Source organism: Ochotona princeps, chromosome 4, assembly GCF_030435755.1.
Source record: "Ochotona princeps isolate mOchPri1 chromosome 4, mOchPri1.hap1, whole genome shotgun sequence".
Lineage (NCBI taxonomy): Eukaryota > Metazoa > Chordata > Mammalia > Lagomorpha > Ochotonidae > Ochotona > Ochotona princeps.
Window position 1 is genome coordinate 44,576,996 of NC_080835.1, and position 22,588 is coordinate 44,599,583.

A 22,588-nucleotide genomic window follows, 5' to 3' on the forward strand; every position below is an offset into this window, starting at 1 on the left:
AGATTGTTTGGATTATTTTTAAAATGCTGAATTCTCATTAGGTTTTTTCCTGTTTTCGAGTCACACATTAGGGTTTGTTTACATGTGTGCAACTATGTCCCCCGGGTCACTAGGGAAATGTTTTCCGTTGTTCTGGGGCTGGGAAAGGAGCCCAGGTGCCACTGTTGGAGGGCTGTGCACTGCCGTAACAGTGGAAGGTAGCGGTGGCAGCCCAGGCAGGAAGGGAAGGAGTGAGGATGAGGCATGGGGCTAGGTGGTCTGGCGGGCAGGGGACTGGATACCAAAAACCTGACTCCTGGGTCTAATCACTCCTGGGGATGGGGACTGCCTTATGTCACTGCCTTAGATGGTACTTTAAGGATGGAACAGGATAATGCATCTGCAGAGCTCATTATAGCACCCAGCAGGTGAGACGAGCTGAGTTCATGGTTGCTGTTACCAAGATGAGGGATAGAGGGAGTCCCCAGGGCAGCTGTGGTGCCAGGATTTGCTTTTTTTTTTTTTTTTCCTTAGAAATGAGCTGGGAGAGGAATCAAGTGTGGAATTACCAAGCACATCCTGAAGGTCCAAGGATGGTAAATTACAGCAAACAAGTGTGGAAAAGCTGAGAAGCCACATGTCTGTGGGCAGGCGTGCCCAGGTAAGATGCTTCCAAGGTGGCCAGCTGCTCTTGGAGTTCTTCCCCCAGCACTTAGTGCTGCAACCAGAAGCTCTTGTCTGCAGTGGTACCTGAGCACTTTGAAAAGCTAGTGGAAAATGGAACTAAAAGGTAAGCTTCTGTTGGTGCAAAACATGTTGAAGTCCAGCAGCTAGCACACTGGCATGGCAAGCTAATCTTCTGCCGATGGTGTCCATATCACATATCAGCACCAGTTCGAATCCTGGCTGTTGCACTGCTGATTCAACTTCCTGCTTATGCCCAGGAAAGCAGCGGAGGGTGGCCCAAGTCTTGAGCTCCTCCACTCATGTTGGAGATCCTAGGGGCAACTCCTGGCTCCCAGCTTTAAACTGGCCCACCTCTGGATGTTGGGACCATCTGGGGAATGAATCAATGGATGAAATCTGTCTCTCCCTCTCTGTAACTCTGACTTGCAAATAAAATAAATAAATCTTTAGGGAAAAAAAATTGGAGTCTATGTATACAATGAGTCTTTAAAACATGCATATCATGAAATGCATATCATTAAAAAACTGCATACATGTCAAAATTTTTCTGCATCCAAACAAGCATCCTTTATTTTTTTCTATGAACTTTTCAACATTTTCTGGCTGGTATATATTTTTCACTGATACTCAATAGGAGCATGAATTCTTTCAAAGGTTTGATTAGGAAAAAACGTTGTTGGGCCCAGCATGGTAGGCTAGTAGCTAAAGTCCTTGCTTTGAACGTGCTGGGATCCCATATGGGCACAGGTTCTAATCCTGGCAGGCCCCGTTTCCCATCCCGCTCCCTGCTTGTGGCCTGGGAAGACAGTGGAGGACAGTCCAAAAGCCTTGGAACCCTGCACCCATGTGGGAGACCTGGAAGAAGCTCCTGGCTTCTGGCTTCAGATCAGCTCAGCTCCAGCTGTTGGGGCCACTTAGGGAGTGAATCAGCAGACGGAAGCTCTTCTGTCTCTCCTCTATATATATCTGACTTTACAATAAAAATAAGTAAATCTTCAAAAAAAGAAAAAAAAAATGTTTTCAAACAATAATGGAAACTTACATGACTGACAGGAGGCTCGGGGCCTGACTTCTTGGTGAAACTCATGCAGCAGTTCTGGGGCATGACCGGCTTACACCTTCCATGTGCTGGTGTAAGGAACAGAAGGCAAACAAACCTGATTCGGCACACGTGTGAGTTGAAGGACAGGGCCAGCTCTGTGCTGAAGGGAGGGCTCCTAGAGGGCAATGGAAATCCAAAACCAGGCTTCCCCAGGTAAGCAGGTGAACAAAACTGAGGCAGGGCTGGACCAAGCATGCCTGCTCCCACTCCCCACTCCTCCCTGCTCCTCCCCAGGCATAACAGCTTTCTTTGTTGAGATAAAACACCTGATGTGAGTCCTTCCCCTTCTCCTCCAGCTCAAATTTATTTTGCTAGGCAGGTAAGTCCTGCCAGGTGCTCCAGGGGAAATCTAGCATCCCACAGCCTCCCACACTGAATCAAAGCTTGATCCAGGTCCTTTCATGGAAAAAACAGTCAGGTCAGGCCCACATGAAGATATTTATTGGGTTTGTTTCAGTATGCAGAGCGGTGCACAGCCCACATTTCACCTGCACAAATGGCTGCCGGGGCCTGGTACACATTAATCTTTCACAAGCGAGTCTGCAGTGAGGTTCAAAGATAAACAGTAGGTGGACTAGTTCGCTGCCCCCTGTTCGTGAACCTTCTTCTCCTGACAATAGCCACCTAGGCCTGCGCCACCCCTCCACAACCAATGACTGCTTCTCTCCCCACTGCCATGGCAGCTCCGGCTGCTCCCTGCCACCTCTGCCCTGCTAAGGTGGTTCTCTGATAACCACTTGGTTGGGGCATGCTGCCACTTTCAGTCTGGAAGAAAAAGCCTGTAAATCTGCTTCCTGGGAAGAGGGACGTTGCTGAATCGTCATTTGCCTCCAGTATGCAGCAAACATCAATTTCATTGCAGCTCATCAGCGTTGGAAACACCTGCCACTTCCTTTCTCAGTCACAATTAACATGCTGCATCTCGGCATTGATTGATGTCAAACAGCCTCACACTGCCAAAGTCAAGATTGAAATGAAACAATACAACTTCATATTATTTTTTTTCACAGTTTTAGAAACACAAACCTCTTTTTATTGCCAAAGGAACTCTAGGATGGTATGGGAGCTAAAGCTTCATGCTTGACATGAACATGAGGGGAATAGTCTGATGCTGATAAAAAAAAAATAGATCTTTGTGTGGGGAGGCTCTTATTTCTTGACTTTCGTATTTACTTGGAGGTAGAGCAGTGGTTAAGAATTCTTTATGTGTGCCAGTCTTTATCACAGAACTGTAGAACCCAATGGGCATTCTAAATAAATAGATCTGCAAACGGAAGATTCGGAAGAGGAAGCTTAAACACTGTCCTTTCAGTCCTATGTCAGTAAAATTCTGACCTTTTTATTGCCTTAAGCCCTTTTGGTTAATATAGGCATTGCAAGAGTTGAGCGAAAATACAATCCAAGCTTGGGTCTTTCTGTTCCTTTCAGAACCATCAGGTTTTTTTAACCCTGATCATAGTCACCGGTGTTCTTTAGTGGGACAGTGAAGGTGCTCTCCAGTTCTCATCATCATTGGTCCTCAGAATGCATCAGAGCTTATTTCTAAATGTCTGATGGCTAAGCATATTGGTTTGTGTCTCTCCCTAAATCTTGAATACTATGCAACTGCCCCTAAACACCTGAGTTTTTTGTATATCAAATAGCTTATTCATCAATCTTAGTGACAATAGCTCATCTCCAAATTATAACACAGAAAAGGCAAAATCAGGAGAAAATCATATTATCGATTTGCACAAAACATACAAATAAATAAGAGATAAATAGAAAAGTGGCAGTTTTTCTAAATTAGTAGGTAAGGAAATTGGCATGTAGGTAAGTGCATAGGGGATGGCAGGGAGGGATGAAAGAAAAGAACAAAGAACTCCAGTCTTTGGAACCTGGTAGACTAACCTTAAGATTGTGTTTACATCCAAAACTGGCAGAATCAGGGGAAGACCATCCACATTTAAATCCTGGCTACCAGTTGGCCAAATCAGTGTCATGGACACCATTTCAGGAAGAAGATCATTGAGAAAAATGTGGCCTTGAAGTCAGAGCTGAGAATCTCAATGCACCCTCTGTATGATGACAAACTCAAACACAGAAATAAGAGCAGCTGCCTCTATCTTGTCAGTAACAGACTAGCTTTTCAAAGAATCCCATGGAGGGCAAACAACCCCGTGCTTAGGCCAACATATCACCATTTGCAATCTTCTCTTCTTTGGTCTCGAAGTGCCTCCCCAAAACCCCAGAAGCACCAATGTGGTGGTGCACAATCTCCAGCTCCCAGTTTCTTTTCAGATCAGAAATATTATTTTTAAAGTTCCATGACCTATTTGGGAGCTTTGTAGCTGGAGTCCCTGTACTCCGCTCTTCCAGGAAGTCAGAAGCAGGTGTGCCCTTGTCCTGTGCAGCTCCTGGCAATCCCTGGAGAGAGTTAGAAACCCATCCCTGCAGGGGGCTCACAAGACCATCACTGAGCAGCATTCTTCATCTGGCACTGCCCTTCCGTTCCTCTTGAGTAACAGAACCTGCCCCTCCCCCCACCCGTGTTTAACCAACAAATGAAAGTTTCCCTTTTGGCCATCAGCAGCGCTTACCAAAAAAGCCCTTCAAAATCATTCAGTTTCTCAAAACACTTATTATGTTGCAGGGGCCACAAGGAGGGCACTGTGTGAACAAAGGCTCCTTTAAGCTACAGTATTTGGTGAAAACTAACAATCCTGCTGGCATGAAGTTCAAGTTAGATTTCCTTTTCCCTCTTTAATAAAATTAAGGCTCAAATGTTCTATTAAACTCTTATTGCTGATGTATATTCTATTAAGGCTTATAAATACACCTGGTAAATTAAATTTGCTCTGGATTGAATTAGCACCTGCTATACTAGTTATTTGCTTTGTGTAATCAGTAATCTCAAAGTTTCTCTTCTTTCTCTGGAAACACAATTTAAATATTAACCTAATCTTTAAATGGCTTCTGCTGTTTTGACATTTGGAAACCAGTCATCCATGAGAAAAAAAAAGGCAAATAGGGATATAGTCATGAACAGGCAGCTTCTTAAAATGTTCTGAGTATGTAACTCAATGAATTGGGAAGGAAGATGACAAAAGTCGTACGAAAGCCACTTCTCTGTGTCACAGGATGGGGACAATGCTGGTCGTTTGCTAGGGACACCTCCACTCTGACAGCTCAGCTGATGTTGGCAGCCAGCATCAAGGGTCCTGGTGTTTTCGTCTTCCTCATCTCTCTGGAATGATCCTGGGGAGCTGTTGGGTACATGAGAGAATTCTGGTTTACAAGCATAATGTAGTAACTCAAATTCCAGGCATGATAGGTCCCTGCAAAGGGTGCAGTGTGCAGCTTGCTTCCAGGGACGGGGCCTCCTCATGTCCTGCTCAGCTGACAGCCCCGGGGGAACACAAAGTTCTCAAAATGCTGGTCCTCGGCCTTCTCTTTGAGACGCTGTTCCTCCAAGGAGTCCACCAGCCTGTCCCTCTGCTCGATCACTTGCATCATCTCGGTGAATATTTCTTGCTCCTCAATTAGATCATTCTCGTTCTTCTGGCTCTCTAAAGAAAAAAAGAGATGCAGTGGTCCTTGGGTAAGACTGGGCCCCAGGAGAGCTCTTAGCAAGGGCATGTGGATTGTTCTGATCTTTCATTTCAATGCAGAGAACAAGGACAAGGAATTAAGCACCAAGGAGCTGCCCTTCAAGCCACAGATTAGAAAGGTGGGTGTTTTGTGAGGGGCTTGGCTCAGATTTCATCTTCAGGAGACAGATGCAGCAACAGGAGAGGGTGCCTTGGTGACAGAAAGCAGTGAATGTCAGCCGAGCCCGATCAAGTGCCCCAACCTTGCCTCCTGCTCAAAAAAGAAATTAACAGAACACTGCAAAGGCTGATTTCCACCATCTGCATCAGTGTTGCTATTTCAATAACAAGAATCCCTTTTTTCATTTGTAGCCTGTTAGTAGAAGCCACAGCCAATCATAGAGAAGCACAGTGAGGCCACAGCTGTCCAATAGGATGGAGCCTCCCAGACCCACTTGGCTCATCCCTTGAACTTTTCTGAGGGCCTGCCCTTCTTCATGGTTGACCCAAGCATTTCACTACCTGGGGAAAACAGCTTTGTTATAAAAGGAAGGGAAAGGGTGAAAAACCACAAACAGGTAGTGAGGGTGTTCTGACCCTCCAAACAGGCTTTTACAGCTAGATTTCAGTCCTGTCGAACAGATATGGCCTTGGGACCAGCCTTCCTGAATTCCTTTGCTTTCTTCAATCCAACACACTGGGAACTGGGCTCCTCCCTCCTTGCACTCTGAAAGTGGGCGCTGAGAAGACACACTCTTTCTCACCAAGCTGAGTTCTGAAGTCCAGGTTAGGAAGAATGTGGATGGGAAGAATGGGGAATGATGAAGCACAGTCATGTTGCACCTCAGGTTTTATGGGAGCAGGAAGAGAAAGGCAGGAGAGGCCGACAGGAGGAGCTCTGTATTCCTGTTCTCCCCATTCTGGACCCTGGAAGTCCCTAAAGGGGCAGGCAATGTGTGTAAACCAGGGGAACCCTGGGAACCCAAGACTCCCATGCTGCCCTTTGGCTCAGTGGGAAGAAGCCAGCTGAAAGGGCTGCCCATGTGTAGGCGTAGGGAAGTGGCTGGGCCAAGAAGGGTCTCCACCTGCGGGCATAGCATGGCTGGAGCCTGGATATGCCCATATGTCCCAAAGTTGTCCAAAGTCCACGCTGAATGGAGACAAGGCTGAGTGAACTAGGGAAGGTTGCTAGGCTCCAACTGTACCAAGAGATTGGCCAGGAGATGGGTTACACCAGCCACACTCCTTAGCTACAGGGGCTAGCAGAAAGTGGCAGCTGGGTGACGGGAGACAGAATATGGGGTGGGAAATTCAGGAAGTTAGAGCACCCTGTACAGCTTCCTAATTTTAAGAGGCCACACATAGGCTGCCTCTCCTCATTACCTGGCAGTGCCCCTGGGGAGAACTGTAGGAGGAAGTGGTGGGCAACCTCAAGATTGAATAGCTTTATCCCAAAGAGACCAAGCATTTCCTATTGGAGGCTTTAAATGGTTGCATCAGATTAAGTTTACTTGAGAAGGATACAGTGCTTTTTTTTTCTTCTTCTTCTTCCTTGCTCACTAGTGGGGAAAAGCAGGTATGCAAGAAGAGCTAAGGGACAGACTAAATGATACAGCTACACTTTTATTTGATACTTGAAGAGGAATAAATAAATAAATAAATAAATGATACTTACTCCTTAGTAAGAATTAAAACACAATGAAGGGCCCGGCGGCGTGGCCTAGCGGCTAAAGTCCTCGCCTTGAACGCACCGGGATCCCATATGGGCGCCGGTTCTAGTCCCGGCAGCTCCACTTCCCATCCAGCTCCCTGCTTGTGGCCAGGGAAGGCAGTCAAGGACGGCCCAAGGCTTTGGGACCCTGCACACCCGCGTGGGAGACCCGGAAGAGGTTCCTGGATCCCGGCATCAGATTGGCGCACACCGGCCCGTTGCGGCTCACTTGGGGAGTGAATCATCGGATGGAAGATCTTTCTCTCTGTCTCTCCTCCTCTCTGTATATCCGGCTTTCCAATAACAATAAAAAAAATCTTAAAAAAAAAACCACAATGAAACATGGCTTAAAAAGTTCTTTGTGGTATTTATTGTACTATCCTGAAACAAAGTCAATTACATTTTCTATTGGATAAATGAAATCTGAGCTGCACACTATGCTTTGCTACCTTGAGCATATCCCACTATTGGTTCTCCTTATTTAATAAGCAAGAAGAGTAAGCGTTTCTCTCGGTGGAGTCTCCTTGCAAGTGGATCTCTCTGAGTTCCTTTTAGCAAGAAGATGGTGTATTTTACTTTTATCTGTCCTATAAACATGAGTCTATACAGATTTTAGACAAGAATGCTGTTGCTATAGAGAAGCAATAGTTGGCAAATCACTACCATATGAAAAAGAACAAGAAAGCCAAAATCTTCTCTGTTTATAAGTCAGCTCTATCACTTACCTTGGGCATATTATTTAAGTTCTCAGAGAATCAATGTTTTAATCTGTAAAAATGGGGATAAGAATACCTAAATAAAAATGATGACAACTTCTAATAGTTACTCAGTGCTTGCCCAGGCAACCCCATACAGTGGTCACACAGCTAGCTCTGTAAGGTAAAAATGACATTGATAACCTATCCTTTTGGACATCATTTAAATATGGGACATGAGGCATGGATCTGGCCCTATGAAGAGAGGCAGAAGTGAACACGCGCATTGGCTGGAGCCAGTAAGAGCATTCAACAGCTGACCATTGAGCTCATTGCCATTCTCCCTCCTTAGTGATAGGATAGTTTTTTCGCTGGTGATGCCCTGGTCTAATGCATCATGAGATGGTGTCTATCACCATCCCTTCAGCCTGGTAGAACCAGATCTTCCTTCCTCTATGCTCCCAAAACACCTGTGCTGTGGTCTGTAGCTCCAGTCACCGGTCTGTGCTGTGGTCTGTAGCTCCAGTCACCGGTCTTCCCAGTAAGACCACAAACTCTTCACCATATGCCAGTCCACACTAGGGTCTCAATAGATGTTTGATAAATGAATGGAAGGGTTGGTGAATATCCCAGTGAAAATGTGACTTTACTCCCACTGGCACATGAGATGGCGGGCAACACTGCCCTTGCTGCCCAGTGAATGAAGCTAAGTAGGGGTTTGCTGTGTTTGTGGTGGGCAAAGGGAACTATCCCCTGCCTCCCTGGTGTGTTCTGCAAGGCAGGAAGGCTCCAGACTTTACCGCAGGTTCTGCTCAGGTGCCTTTTTAAGGCAACGAAGTCTTTCAGAAGGATCCAAAATACATCCCCATACTCACCCTCCTTGAACATCTTCTCTCGGAATTTCTGCAGCAGTCTGCTTTGATGATCTTCTAATTCTAGTTCTCTGGCCCTGGGAGGAGAAGACATTGATATTTTGAAAGTCCTGGGGATTTGTGCAGAATCATGGACAAATTACCCCATTGACAGGAGTGACTGCATTCTTTCTTTCCTTATTACAAGCAGGGTCTTTGGATCTCTCTAAACTGAAAGTTTTGTCACTGCTGGGATCCCTGCAGGGGCCTAGGGAGCACTGAGCTATGCTGAGCCTCAGAGACAGCAGCAGGCAGCAGCCGGTGGTGCCATGACCTTCCCTCCAGGCCACCCTTTAGTAAAGGTCTAGAGGTGAGAATAATGCTGAAGAAATATCTAGAATAATCCTGGGGGAGAAGGGATACACATTTTCCAACTCCCCTTTCTTGTACCAACAACAGGATCCCAAGCATCACCTCTTAGGAACTCCCAAATCTCTCCTTGTGATAAACAAGAAAACAAAAAGGACATGAACATGACAAGTTCTGTCCAGGTACAGACAGCCAAATGCAGACAGCCATCCCTCTGGATATAAGAGATGTGGAAAGAACAGTCAGACTGCAGAGGTCAAGTTCAAGTGCTGGAGACTCCATGTTTTCACTATGAGGAAAAGCCAGGTCAAGAGGTGATGTTGGCTCTTGACCTAGGTTGTTGGGAACTAAAATGCTTGGTGCTTGGAACTGTCTCATCTGTATCACAGAGAAAGAGAAAGAGAGAGAGAGAGAGAGAGAGAGAGAGAGAGAGAGAGAGAGAGAGAGAGAGAGCGCTCCCCAGGTGCTAGCACACACAAGGATGGGGAGGCTTCCAAATGCCACTCTAGAGTTGCCAGGGAAATGAGGACCACACACAGCTGTGACCATGATCAGAGATGACAGCTGAGTTTATATACTCTCTAAAGAGAGGCAAAAAGAGAACGAAGAGGGTTGGAAATAACTATACTTAGAAGTTAAATAAGAGAGCTGGATTTAGAAATAATAGGAAGAAATAACCCAGTGGTTAGAAGGATGAAAGCAAGAAATGCAGCAACACAGAAACTAAGAGAAAAGAAGGAGGTCCCTGATATTCACTGCAACTGAGACATCAAAGAGGGTGAGAGCTGAGAACAGTCTCTTTACGAAGTTAACGGAAGATGCAAATTATGAAAAAAAAAACTACACATAGCTTTCAATTTTGGGGTACTGAAATAAACTTAAAAAAAAAAACCATTGTAGGAAGGACACACAATTGCATATCGCCACGGAGTATGGTGTATTTTGTTGCACATATAGAGTGTGTCATGACCAACTCGGGGCAATTAGCATGTCATCACTTCAAACAATGATCATTTCTTTGTACTGGAAGCATTAGGAATTCCCTCTTCTAGTTATCTGTAAATATACACTAAATTATTGTTAACCATAGCTAGCCCATATTATGCTATATAGCACTTGAAATTAATCCTCCTATCAAACCACATTTTGCACTGATTAGCCAAACCTTCCTTATCCTCCACCCTATCACCCCTAATCCTTCCAAGTGAAATAGTGAAATCCTTTAGTGAAATAGCTGTTATTTCACCCTTCCCCTCTGCAAGATCATCTATTTGGGTTTCTGGGTTTGACCTGGTATGGCTTTCCCTTCTACTCTGCCTGAAGTGTATATGTGAATCTGCAATGAATGTGGAGGCCACTTTGGCATACCCTGTTATACCCTGTTTCTGTCATTATTTTTATTGTATGGTCAAGGACACTGCCCTGTTCAATATTCTGCCTTTTGGTGTTGGCATGAACTTCTCTTGGCTCCTCCATGGTAGCCATGAGAGGTACACTGCTCAGGTATTCCCCAGGACAGAACTTCCTGGGAGGAGTGGTGTCAGTTGACTGCTGTTACAGATCCTTTGTGTCAGACAAAGGCCACACTCTCTTCAGGAGACACAGTGACTGAGCAGAGTGCAGGTACAAGAGCTGGGCCTTCCTGCTTCCACAGTTGAGCTTTGCTCTCACGCTCCCCTTGGCCTGGCCCACACTGTCTCAGAGAGGCATGGTCTCTGCTCCATTCTCCTTCCTTCCTCTCCCCTGTTCCAGCATCCCTACTCCAAAAACCTGAACTTTAAAGTCCCCCAAACTCTAAGATTTTTTTTGGAGTGCTAACATAATGTTCAAAAGTTGTGAGTAAGACCCAGCTCAATGGCTCAATTGGTTATCCTCCCCTTGCAAGCACTGGGATCCCATTTGGGTACCCGTTTGTGTCCTAGATGCTCTACTAACCCTTCCTAGCTTATGGCCCAGGAAACAATGGAGAATGGTGCAAGTCCTTGTGACCCTGCACCCACATGGGAGACCTGGAAGAAGCTCCTGGCTCCTGGTTTTGGATTGGCTCAGTTCCAGTCATTGTGGCTACTTTGGGAGTAAACTAACAGATTGAAGATCTTTCTGGATCTCCTCTCTATAAATATGCCTTTCCAATAAAAATTAATAAATCTTTCAGATTTTGAATTTTTGGATTCAACCTATCCTGTTGATAAAGTCTACGTGCATCTTCCCAAACTCAAAAATCACTCTGAAATCTGAAACCCAGCTTGTCCCAAGCATTTCAGAAAAGAGACACACAATGTACATCAAAACTACAGTGGAGTCTGAAGACCTCCCTTGCATATCTGCTTCCTTTTCCATTTCTCCCTAACGGGTACCACCCCCAGTGAATCTATTGTACTTCTAATTCTGTCTTGGTATAGTTGCTTCCCCAAAGATGTCTCTTTGTCCTTTTTGGCCCTTTTCCACACTAGAATCTATTCTTCAACCCGGTTACAACATGCCTGTGTGTGGCTCACTCACCTGAGTTCTCCCACATGACCTCTTTTGGCAGATAAATCCTGGCACAGTTCCTGGGGTAGCTGCACTCACTACACAATGGCAGTGGCAGCCACCACCTTGCTGGCTGTCCCACGTAGACTGATCTAGCTACTCCTACACACCTCTGAGGAGTCTTGCCATGCACTCTTCTTAATATTGCACTGTGTTTGCCTGTGAGTCCCCTGAAATTACAAGACCCCAGACGACATGGGCCATGGCCCTAATCATCTCTATTTCCACAGAACCAAGGATAGTTCCTGGTATCCTAGATATGCTTATGTGTTGATGAGCTATCCAGACCTGGCTCTAATGCATACAACATGGTTGTCTAATGAACCGATGTAAGAAAACCACTTCACTGAACTTGGTCAACTCAAAACTAGTACTGGAACAAATAATTCCCAAAGAGGACCCCTTCTGCCTGTTGCTAGCATGCTCTTCCTTCACCCCAGGTCAGAGATGTGGACTCCGGGCTGTCCCAGGGAGTGGGGGGGACTCCTTCTCTACTTTCTGATCTCCCAGCCAGTTCTAAGATCTGCAATCCTCATGCAAGAGGAGAGGGCCACAGACCTCAGTCCTTCATTCCTTGAAAGCCAGAGGATGCAGCCAGGTACATCTCATGGAACCTTTCCAACAACTCCCCTCAGACGGCCAGACACAGCCCTTCCTGCTGCTGGCTGGCTACCGCTATTTTAACAAGGGCCAGGACAGGGCGGGGGGTAAGGGTGGGGAACAGGGATAGACTGGAAATGCTTTATCCAAAGGTCTTCCAGCTGCAGATTCATTTCCTGAAATCTACATTAGACACTGGACTCCACAGAGAAAACAAACGGAAGACTCTGTACTAATGCCAGCATGATATGCAAGTCATAAAATAGCAATTTGCTTCAATCACTACTCTGTATGCACAAGGACAAAAAATCCTGGGATTTCAACCCAGGAGGGTGAGCCATCCCCCACTCTGCCCTCCCCGTTCCGCCTCTAGGACCTATGGTTACCTGTGTTGCCTGACTTACATGATCAGTAGTTCTTTCTCGTATCGCATTAATGTATTCTTCTCCAGGGCCAGCTGTAACCATTCCTGCAAAAGCTGTGCTTCATCCTGTGTGCCTGAATCTGCTTAAGAAATCAAAGGCAAATGGGTTAGATTGGCATTTCTCTCCCCATAATCAAACTGCTTTGGAGCCACTTTGGCAGCCCATGTTTGTAGCGAGAAAGGCCCAGCAGGCAGCCATTCCCTGACACCCTGTTGATGCTTTGAGGTCATGGGCATGATAAATCAAATCCACCTGTGTGTGCTGGGGAGGGGCAAGGGGCAGTGATCTCTATGGACATTTAGGGCATGACTACTTCAGCTCTAAGGGTTATGTGTCCTTCATAATGCTCTGCAACAGTGGATCTGATTCTGCCTGCTTGTTCAGTCTTTCTAAGATTCTTAGGTATCTATGCATTGTAATATCCACCCAAGACAATGCTGGGTGCTAGCTATCATTTCCTCCATCACCACCAACCCAGATACTTAGGGAGGACTCATGTTGCCAGTGACTCTCTTTATGGGACAGGGGAGACCAAGTCAGAGTTGATCAAACAAGAATGTGGCAGTCTACATTTTTGCAGCAAACAATGTTATTAGTTTTTTGAGTTTTATGTGGAGAAAGCTAGACCCATATATTCTTACAACTTTGATTATGACCTTTCCTAAACAGAATAATCATGAGCAAACTGGCAGGGCTTCTTAGACACTCAATCTTAGATACTAAATGTTTTGACACAAAAACATTTAAAATCTGGGCATATCTGAGAAGCAGTAACAGAGAGGTGATTTGGACTTTCTGACTCCGAAGTGATAACTTGGGTGGCAGGGCCATTCTAGCTCGTTTTGTACTAGAGGGTCCCATAGACAGAGGGCAAAACAAACAAGGTAGGCAGGGTTGTCTGACCCTGTGCATTCTGCTTCACATCTCAGAGACCAGGCTTCAAACCCTGGTTAACCTGGAAGGATACCACATCCATACAACACAATATTGAGCTACACTGACAATGCACCAGACCACGAGCCACAGGCCTTAGACACAGCTTCTCACTTTATCCTCACCAAAAGAAAAAAAAAAAACCTCACTCACAGATTCTCTTATCATCACTGCTTGATGGTTGAAGAAGCAGAGGTTTAAAAAAGCAAAGGTTCAAAGAGCCCAAATTACCAATTAGTGAGCATCAGAGGTAGGACTTGAACTCAAGTGTATTATCCCAAACCCATGCTCTCTGCTGCTATACGAATTCCCACCCTCCTCCTACTCATTGTGTAAGGGAAATAATGCGTCTGGCATATTACTTACAAGTAATACATAATAATTACTTCCCTCTTCTTCCTGGCTCCTTGATCACCTTGTCATTTGCAAGAAAACTGAGACTCCAAGTGATTTTTATGTGATGTCCAGATTATATAATTTTATGGTCCAGATGAGAGACAATGCAGGTGTTCCCTCCACTTCTTTCTCTGTTGCAATTCTCTGCTGTGTGGGAACCCCTCTGCTTGGCTATGCACTTCATGTATTGAAAATTTTCTATTAACCTTCAGTGAATTTGGTCACCAATCACTGATTGCAGTTTCTCATTCCTCAGGAAAATATATAGAACACATAACCACCTATTTTAGACAAAAGATCTTCAGATCCTGGAAGATAGTTCTCACAATTCATGAAGCTTGGCTTTTTTCATTGTCAGTCCCTCTAGATGGTCTGCCACACGAAGGCTGCCCACCTTTGCTTGCTATCTAATTTTCCAAGCTTGATCTGAAAGTACAGAATTGGACACTCTGCACAGCCCTGAGGCAGAGATCCTCACACACGTCATTCCACTCACAGGAAATGCAGACATTTTTTTTAAGCAGCTCATAAACTCTGGTCCTTCCACAAGGGTGATGGTTCAGTCTGATGCCTTCATGTTCTATTTGTGAACTGCTCTATGCTACAGGGCAGGCACTGTAGTGCAGCAGAATAAGCCACCACTGGAGACACCGAATCCCGTTTCAGAGTGTCAGCTTGACTCTCACACTTCTGATCCAACTTCTTGCTAACACTTCCTTGACAAATCTGCAGATGAGGTCACAAGCACTTGGTACCCTGTCAGCCATGTAGAAGACCTGGATGGAGTTTCAGGTTCTAGGCTGTGGTGGCCTAGTTAATTTGGGAAGCACACCAGAAAACAGAGCATCCTCTCTTTCTCTTTCTTTCTTTCTCTTCCTCTCTTCTTCTGTCAATCTGCCTTCTAAGTGGACGGAAATGAACATTTTAAAAGTTTTCATATGAATCTTTAAAAAAGATTTAATGAAAAAAATGTTAAAAGCAGAATTACAGAGAGGAGAGAAACAGAATGAAATAATTCTTCCATCTTCTATTTCCCTCCCAAATGGCCACAAAAGTTGGAGCTGAGCTGATCTGAAGCCAGGAGCCAGGAGCTTCTTTTGGTCTCCCACATGGGTGCAGAGGTCCAGGTCTTTGGGCCACTGTCCACTGCCTTCCCAGGATACAAGCAGGGATCTGGATCATCAGAGGAGTAGCAGGAACATGAACTGTTGCCCACACTAGATGCTGGTGCCCAGCAGAAGCTTAGCTCACAACATCACAGAGCCAGCCTCTTTATAGGCATCTTTAAAATGTCATCTTATTTCCTTTGGCCATGGAGGAACTTCCTGAATATTTTATCTAGCTGATGAAAGCCTCCTAGTTCTATGGTTTCTGCAGAGACGACAAACAGGCATCCTATACCTTTTAATGTGAGCCTGAACAATGAAATGTCCTAGCTGGGACTGGATCAGGAACAGAACCAACTGGCCCATCATTGGGAAGCTTCCTCAGTCCTGGGCGAAGCTGGCTGTAGATGCACCAAACTGGTATCAGCATCCCACATTGCTAAATCTTGTCTACTTACCAATGCTAAGAGGCTTTTATAAGAAATTCCTTTTCTGAAATTAAGCTCCACAGCATGTACCACATTCATGAGCCCTGCAAACCTTGCAACTTCAGAAAGGAAGTAACAGTTTCCACAGCACCTCTCCAGATTCAATTCCTTCTTCTAGATATTTGTTTCAAGTTTCTAGATTGAGCACCGTTTTCCTTGACAGGGAAAACAGAAAAGCTGAGAGTTGAAAATTCTGCCTTTGCTCATCATCTGACACTACACCATCTGCCACAAGCCCTGGGACTAAGCCTTCCTGTTCTCAATCCAAAAGCAACAGCTTCCAAAGCACTCTCTAGCTGTCTTCAGAGCATTTGATTGCTATTTTTCAGATTCAGCCTCTCTGCTGCATTACACACACAGGTTCCACCTAGAGCTGAATCCCGACTGCATGCTCCCTTTTCAATCTGCTGTGTCCTAAGAAAACTCAATGAGAGCTTCCTCGGTGCCCGTGATGGTGTCCAGGGATACCATACTCAATACACACAGTTCCACGGGGTTACTCAGTTAATGGAAATTTCCTGTGAGTGGAATGATTTGTAACTTTATTGGCTACAGTGCATTTTTTCAGCAATCAAATCACTTCGGGGATCTTTGGATGTGGAATCATGCAGGTGGCTTCACAAAATGATGGGTTTGGGTGGACTCAGCTCTCCACTCCAACAATGCCATGAGAGGCTCTTCCACTATGTCCACCCACTCACTGGTACCCAGCAGATTCCCAAAGTTCAGGATGGGAAGCGCGAGAGGGCATGTGCTTTGAGATCAGTCAGGCCTGGCTCTTCCTTTTCACACGTGTGGCATAGGGCACATGACCTCATCCCTCTCTGCCTTGTTCTCCCCCTGTGAAAAACGGGGCTAGCCTTCCTCATACATTGGTTTTGAGAATTAAATGAGATGAAGCATGTAAAAGTGCTTCACACATAGTAACCACTCAGTGAATTGCACTTGCTTGTGCTTGTTCTTCCTGGCAGTATTTAGCTCTTATAGTTCCAGATGGATTGTTTTCTGTTCACCTTTAACGCTCAGCTAGACAAGAAACCTCAACTTTATGATACATGCTTGAATTTGAACTTATAATTTAAATTCAGAGTCACAAAAACTCTCTAATAATAATAATTTATTGTTTGCCACATTTAAATAAAAAGGTCCCTGGGTTTGGAAAGTTAAGAAGGATCACTGCTGGGCCAGGCTTGATAGCTTAGTGGCTAAAGTCCTTGCCTTGAACGTGCCGGGATCCCAAACGAATGCTGGTTCGTATCCCTGTGGCCCTGCTTCCCATCCAGTTCCCTGCTTCTGGCCTGGGAAAGCAGTCGAGGACAGCCCAAAGCCTTGGGACCCTGCACCTGCATGGGAAACCTGGAGAAAGTGCCTAGCTCCTGCCTTCGGATTGGCTCAGCTCCAGCTGTTGGGGTCACTTGGGGAGTGAACCATCAGACAGAAGATCTTCCTCTCTGTCTCTTATCCTCTCTGCATATCTGCCTTTCCAATAAAAATTGATGAATCTTTTAAAAAAGGATCACTGCTTTTTGCGAAGACTCACCAGGTTCTTACATACATGATTCGCTTCACTATGTCTCCCTCTGGTCCTGAGTAGTGGTTGTGTTAAAAGCCCTTTCAGGCCAGGAGTGTGACTCCACTGTCTCTGAATCAGGCTGCAGCTAGAACAGGGTAGTGAGGAGACAAGCAGGCTCTGACTCTCTCGCCCTCTGTGTGGGTTCACGGTCAACTGGGTTTTCATTGGTTCCCCTGCCCTCCTGTGACACCTTTTCCTGAACAAAATGTAAGGCTTCTATTTGCTGTGGTGAAATAATCAAAACCAACACAAAACAACTTCTTACTAATAGAGTCATTTATATTGACCTACTTTTGCCCAAGAGTGCTCTCACACATGCAAAGCAAATTGTCACTCCCTACCGAACTTCTTCAATAACTCTCCACAGTCAAGTTGAACCCACCAGGCCTGGTAAATCTTTGTTCTTGCGAGCCTTGGAGTCACTGGTATCTATGGTCAATAGTTTTTTTTTTTCTGGGTGAATAATAACAACCCAAATGTACAATCTATTCTTTAATGTCACTTTTTTAAAAAGCCATTTCCTTCGTAGGTAAGGCTGAATACTTCTCGGGTTATGTCCTGTGTGTGTATGATGTGTGGCTTTTCCAAGTTAAATCTTGTTTTGTTGTCTGGTTTGTAACTACTTTTTTGGATGTGAATTTTCACCTTCTTATGATCTGAGAAGTTCTAATTTGTTGTGTTTTTTTTGCAGTTCTGTTAATGCACTTGATGGACCCCCTCTCAGATGATCTGATCACTGAAGGAGCATTTGAGGAATGAAGTCAGAGGCCCTAACTGTTCTGTGCAGGGTGTCTGCCACTCTCCCCCATGACCTGGGTGGCAGCCTCTAACTTGGGTTCCCTGGCACCTGGTCAGCTCTTGGTCAGGCACTCAACCACAGACATGGTTCATTTAAGGCTCTTGCACCCTTTAGCACCCAGCACTCTGGGTACAGCCACCTCCCACCAGCTGCTCAGACATGACAATGATAATCTAGAAAGTCATGCTAAGGGCCTGGGCTGAGTCAGCCTTGACAAATCAGGAAGCTAGCTGCTAGTTCATGATTGCATTCTAAGAGACAGAGGCTGATGCGGAAAAGCAGAAATTTTAGTCTTGCCTTGTTAGACCATTTCTTGTCTTGTTTTTAATTATATCTCTATTCACCATAAGCCAATAAGAAGTTTTTTCCTGCTTTTGAGCTTTTTTGGAAAGACACTGAATTGTACTGTAATCTTCTATAGCTTGCTTATTTCAAATCTAATAGCTTGTTAGGAAAATGTGTCCATGCTGCTCATTCATTTTAACTACTAGATGCATATATTTCAGTTGCACAGATTATCCACTTTCCTGTTAATAGATATCTGCATTGTTCTTGGAGTTCTGTTGTTAGGAGTAACACTACTACGGACATTCTTGTGTCTGTCTTCCACACTATAGAACAATTTGCCTGGATTCTGCATTTAGGAGTGAAATTATTGAATCAGAGAGTATGCATATGTTCAGCTTTACAGCACAAAGTCAAACTTTTTTCCAAAATGTTACCACAATTTACACACAACTAATCTTGAGTGAGAGTATCTTTTATACCTCAACTCTGTCAAAGACTTATTATTACCAGGTTTTTAAACTTGTGATTATTTAAGAGTTTCTTATTACTGTCTGGATTTATACTCATTACTAATAAGAATACATATCTTTTCCACTTTTTTAAAGTCATACTGGGCTCTTCTTCTATGAAATACATATTAATATCACTTGCCAGGTCTGGGGCAGTAGCCTAGCGGCTAAAGTCCTCACCCTGCATGCAACAGGATCCCATATGGGCAGCGGTTCGTATCCTGGCTGCTCCACTTCCCATTCAGCTTCCCTGCTTGTGGCTTGGGAAAGCGGCAGAGGATGGCCCAAAGCCTTGGGACCCTGTACCTGTGTGGGAGACCCAGAAGAAGCCCCTGGCTTCGGATCAGCTCAGTTCCAGTCATGGTGGCCACTTGGGGAGTAAATCAGGAGATGGAAGATCATCTTCTCTGTCTCTCCTCCTCCCTGTATATCTGACTTTCCAATAAAAATAAATAAATCATAAAAAAAAATCACTTGCCCATTTTTATTGTGCTATTTGCCCATTATTGATTTGTGATAGTTTAGGAATCTTCTGTGATACTCCTTTTTAATCATATTCCTTGTAGATGTATTTTCTGAATCAGTGGTTTTTCTTTTCATTAATTTTATGGTGGCTATTGATTTGAGGTCAGAAAGGATCCTTCTTAATTTTCCAAGTTTCATTTTCTACACTCAAGTTGTTAATCTTTATGAATTGATTTATTTTTGTTGTAGAAAGTTATATCCATTTTTGGAGGGGAGGGTTATGGAAAAACAGTTGTGTCAGAGTTGATTATCTCCTATGATTTGCAATGCTGTTGTGGGCTTAGGTCATGTGATCACCTATGGTCTGTGATGCCACTGCTGGCTTCTACCACCTGTTCATATGTGTGAGATGACTTCCAGAGAAGTCTTACAATTGGCTTCATAAAGGTGGCAACTACTTTGTGCTACATTTTCTCCTAGATTCCTCACATTTTAATGCTAATGCAGTGATAACTTATTGTTATTTCATTTTTTAGGGGCTTGAGGCTAAGAAATAAAAAACAGAATTGATTTTTCTAGTTTGCTGTCACATGCAATCACTAGAATATTTATTTGAAAGAATTATGGTGAGAATTACACACACAGACATCTTCTATCTGCTGGTCCACACCTCGGATGAGTGCAATAGCCAGGGGAAGATGCCAAGCCAAAGCTAGGAGCCAGGAGCTTCATCAGGGTCTCTGCCCTCATATGGCTGGCCATTCTTTCACCGCCTTCCCAGGCCCGTTAACAGGGAGCTGGATCAGAAGGGGAACAGCAAGGACTTGAACTGCACTCAAAGGGTTGCCATCATAAGAGGCACTGTCTTAACTTGCTGAGTCACAGCGCCAGCCTCTGAGATATTGGTTCTCATTATTCTCAATGATTGATTTGTGCATTATTTTGCTTCTTGTATGTGGATAATCCTATCAATAGGAGGCAACAAAAATTGATTCCTTTTGTTTAAACTTTATGTCCTCAGCTCCTTGAACTGGTTGGGATCTCCTGCAGTGTGGAATAGAAGATCAATGACATAGATGACTTTGTCTTCTCACTAACTTAAAAAGCGATGCTTCTGTTCAACCATGAGGTTTGCTTTAGGGCTTTGTAAGATAGCCTTCACATTAAGAAAATTCTATCATATTTTACTGCCTTTTTAACTAAAAGTAAATATGCCAAAGGGGTGTTGGATTTTGTGACATGGCTTCTTTCTACTAAAAAGATCATAACGTTTTCCTCCTCAACTTTTCAATGTGGTGATTGCTAATTCACCTTTAGATTGCCAGATTTAGAATTTAGTGGGATTATGTGTTTACCACATCTTAAAGATTTATTTATTTGGAAAGCAGAATCATACAGAGGTTGCATTTGTTGATTCACTCCCTAAATGAATGTAACAGTGAGGGCCAGGCCAGGAGGAAGCCAGGAGCTTCATCTGGATCTCCCATGTGGATGCAGGGCCCAAGCACCTGGACATCTTCTTCTTTCTCAGGAGCTCAATGGAAAATGGAACAGCTGGGACACAAACCAGTATCCATATGCTGTGACAACATCACAGGTGGCTAAACACACTGCACAACAGCATCACCCCACGTGATATTCCTTCATCTTTTCAAGTTTTTGCTGTGTCTGTGGTTATATTTGCCATTTTTACTCCTTGTCTATTTCTATATTTTATCTTATTTTAAAAAAATCAGTGTAAGAGTGTCTCCTTGGCTTTTTCAGACTGGAGAGTATCCAGCGAATTAGAAAGAAGTGATTTTGTGATAAATACATTATTGATATTTGAGTGTGGCTGTCTTCTGCAGACTATAAGCACCTCTGCTCCTGCTGACTCAATGATCGCCTGACCATGAACAACTCCGAGTACCAGCAAGGTAAGTAATTTGAGTTGTTCAGAGTAGCACAGCATGCCTACAGTACTACTTGAGTCTTGGGAAAAGGGGACGGACTTCTTTAATGGTTGCTGTAAAAGGTGCTGAGCAGGGGCCCAACGCGGTGGTCTAGCAGCTAAACTCCTTGCCTTGAATGTGCGGGGATCCCATATGGGCACTGGTTCCAAACCCGGCCAACCCCACTTCCCATCCAGCTCCCTGGATGGAAAAGCAGTCAAAAGTTGGGAAAGCAGTCGAGGATGGCCCAAAGCCTTGGGACCCTGCACACATGTGGGAGACCCAGAAGAAGCTCCTGACTCTTGACTTTGGATCAGCTCAGCTCCAGCCGTTGCGGCCACTTGGGGAATGAATCATCAGACGGAAGATCTTCCTCTCTGTATCTCATCCTCTCTGTATATCTGACTTTTCAATAATAATAATTTTTTAAAAAGCACCCATCTTTTTGTTGCCTACAGTAGTTACATCTCACCAACAGAGATCAGCAGAAACTATATCTCATGGATTTTGATGTTTTTGTTTTTAGTTTTTCTCCTTTAAAACACTTTTTTTCTCATTAAATTCTTCAGCGACTCATAGATCATACAGTAGCATCATTTTCTTCAAAAAGCTTCTTGATTTCCTTCTTCATTTCTTCAGCTACACATTAGTCATTCAGTACCATGTTGTTTAACTTCATGGTGTTGTAAGCTTCTATTTTTTCTTCTTGTTGTTGATTTTGTTCTGTGGCTTCTCATTTGAGGGGATGTATAGCAACTGTGTAATGGGGACTATCATAACCAGTGGCATGTTGTTTAACTTCATGGCATTGTAAATTTCTGTTTTTCTTCCTGTTGTTGATTTTGTTATGTGACTTTTCACTTGGGGGGATGTATAGTGACTGTGCAGTGGAAACTGCCATGTCCAGATGTGAGGATATGGTGCAGTGTGCATCTCTACTTTGGATTGAGGGTGGACTCCCAGTGAAACTGTTGGATGTGTCTTGTCAATGGGATGCTAGACTTTCTGCCATGTCTATGCCCACAATGATGGACTTAAGACTGTTTAAGAGGAACTATCCTGTTGTAGTGACTTGGGAGAACTTGGAGGGGAGGGGCAGTGAATTAAAGGAGGGGAAGGGGAAATCCTAAGACCTATGGAACTGTATCACAAATGATAATAATAATTAAAAATAAAAATAAAAAAGCTGCTGTGCTCCTTGTCCTGGACTTCCTAGATGTGGTACAACCCACAGCGAGCACAAGTTCCACCTAAGCCTGTCATGTCACACACTGGTAACTGGGACAGGCACCTTGTGCTTCCATGCTGATGCTCCTGTTACCTGCTGTGCGGTGGATCATTAAATCCCTTGCTTTGATGCACTGACTTTTGTCATCTGCTTTCTGTACCTAGAGAATTACAGCACATCAACCCAAACTCCACACTGGCTTAATGATCAACTTTGGAGTCAGGTTGCTCTGGGATCGTGCTCTGTAAACCTGGTGTTCTCTTCCAACAACATTATTTTGCTGTGTGATCAATAGTGTGATCTGGGCCCAGTGTGGTGGTCTAGTGGCTAAAGTTCTTGCTTGGCATGCTCC

At 44.4% G+C, this 22,588-nt stretch overlaps 1 protein-coding gene across 7 annotated transcripts in view; it reads right to left on the reverse strand.

The window, feature by feature from the left end:
• Nucleotides 1-4,300: 4,300 nt before the first annotated feature.
• MICAL2 (microtubule associated monooxygenase, calponin and LIM domain containing 2) overlaps nt 4,301-22,588 on the reverse strand; it is a 201,182-nt gene continuing 182,894 nt past the window's right edge. For 5 of the 7 annotated variants that reach the window (XM_058663370.1, XM_058663369.1, XM_058663367.1 and 2 more), the window contains 3 exons: nt 12,500-12,602; nt 8,619-8,692; nt 4,301-5,316 (listed from right to left, as the gene is read on the reverse strand). In XM_058663370.1, the coding sequence (XP_058519353.1) occupies nt 5,132-5,316; nt 8,619-8,692; nt 12,500-12,602 (362 nt within the window). In that variant the 3' untranslated portion in view covers nt 4,301-5,131. The remainder of the gene's footprint in view (nt 5,317-8,618; nt 8,693-12,499; nt 12,603-22,588) is intronic. The other 2 variants (XM_058663375.1, XM_058663374.1) reach the window with 1 other exon arrangement.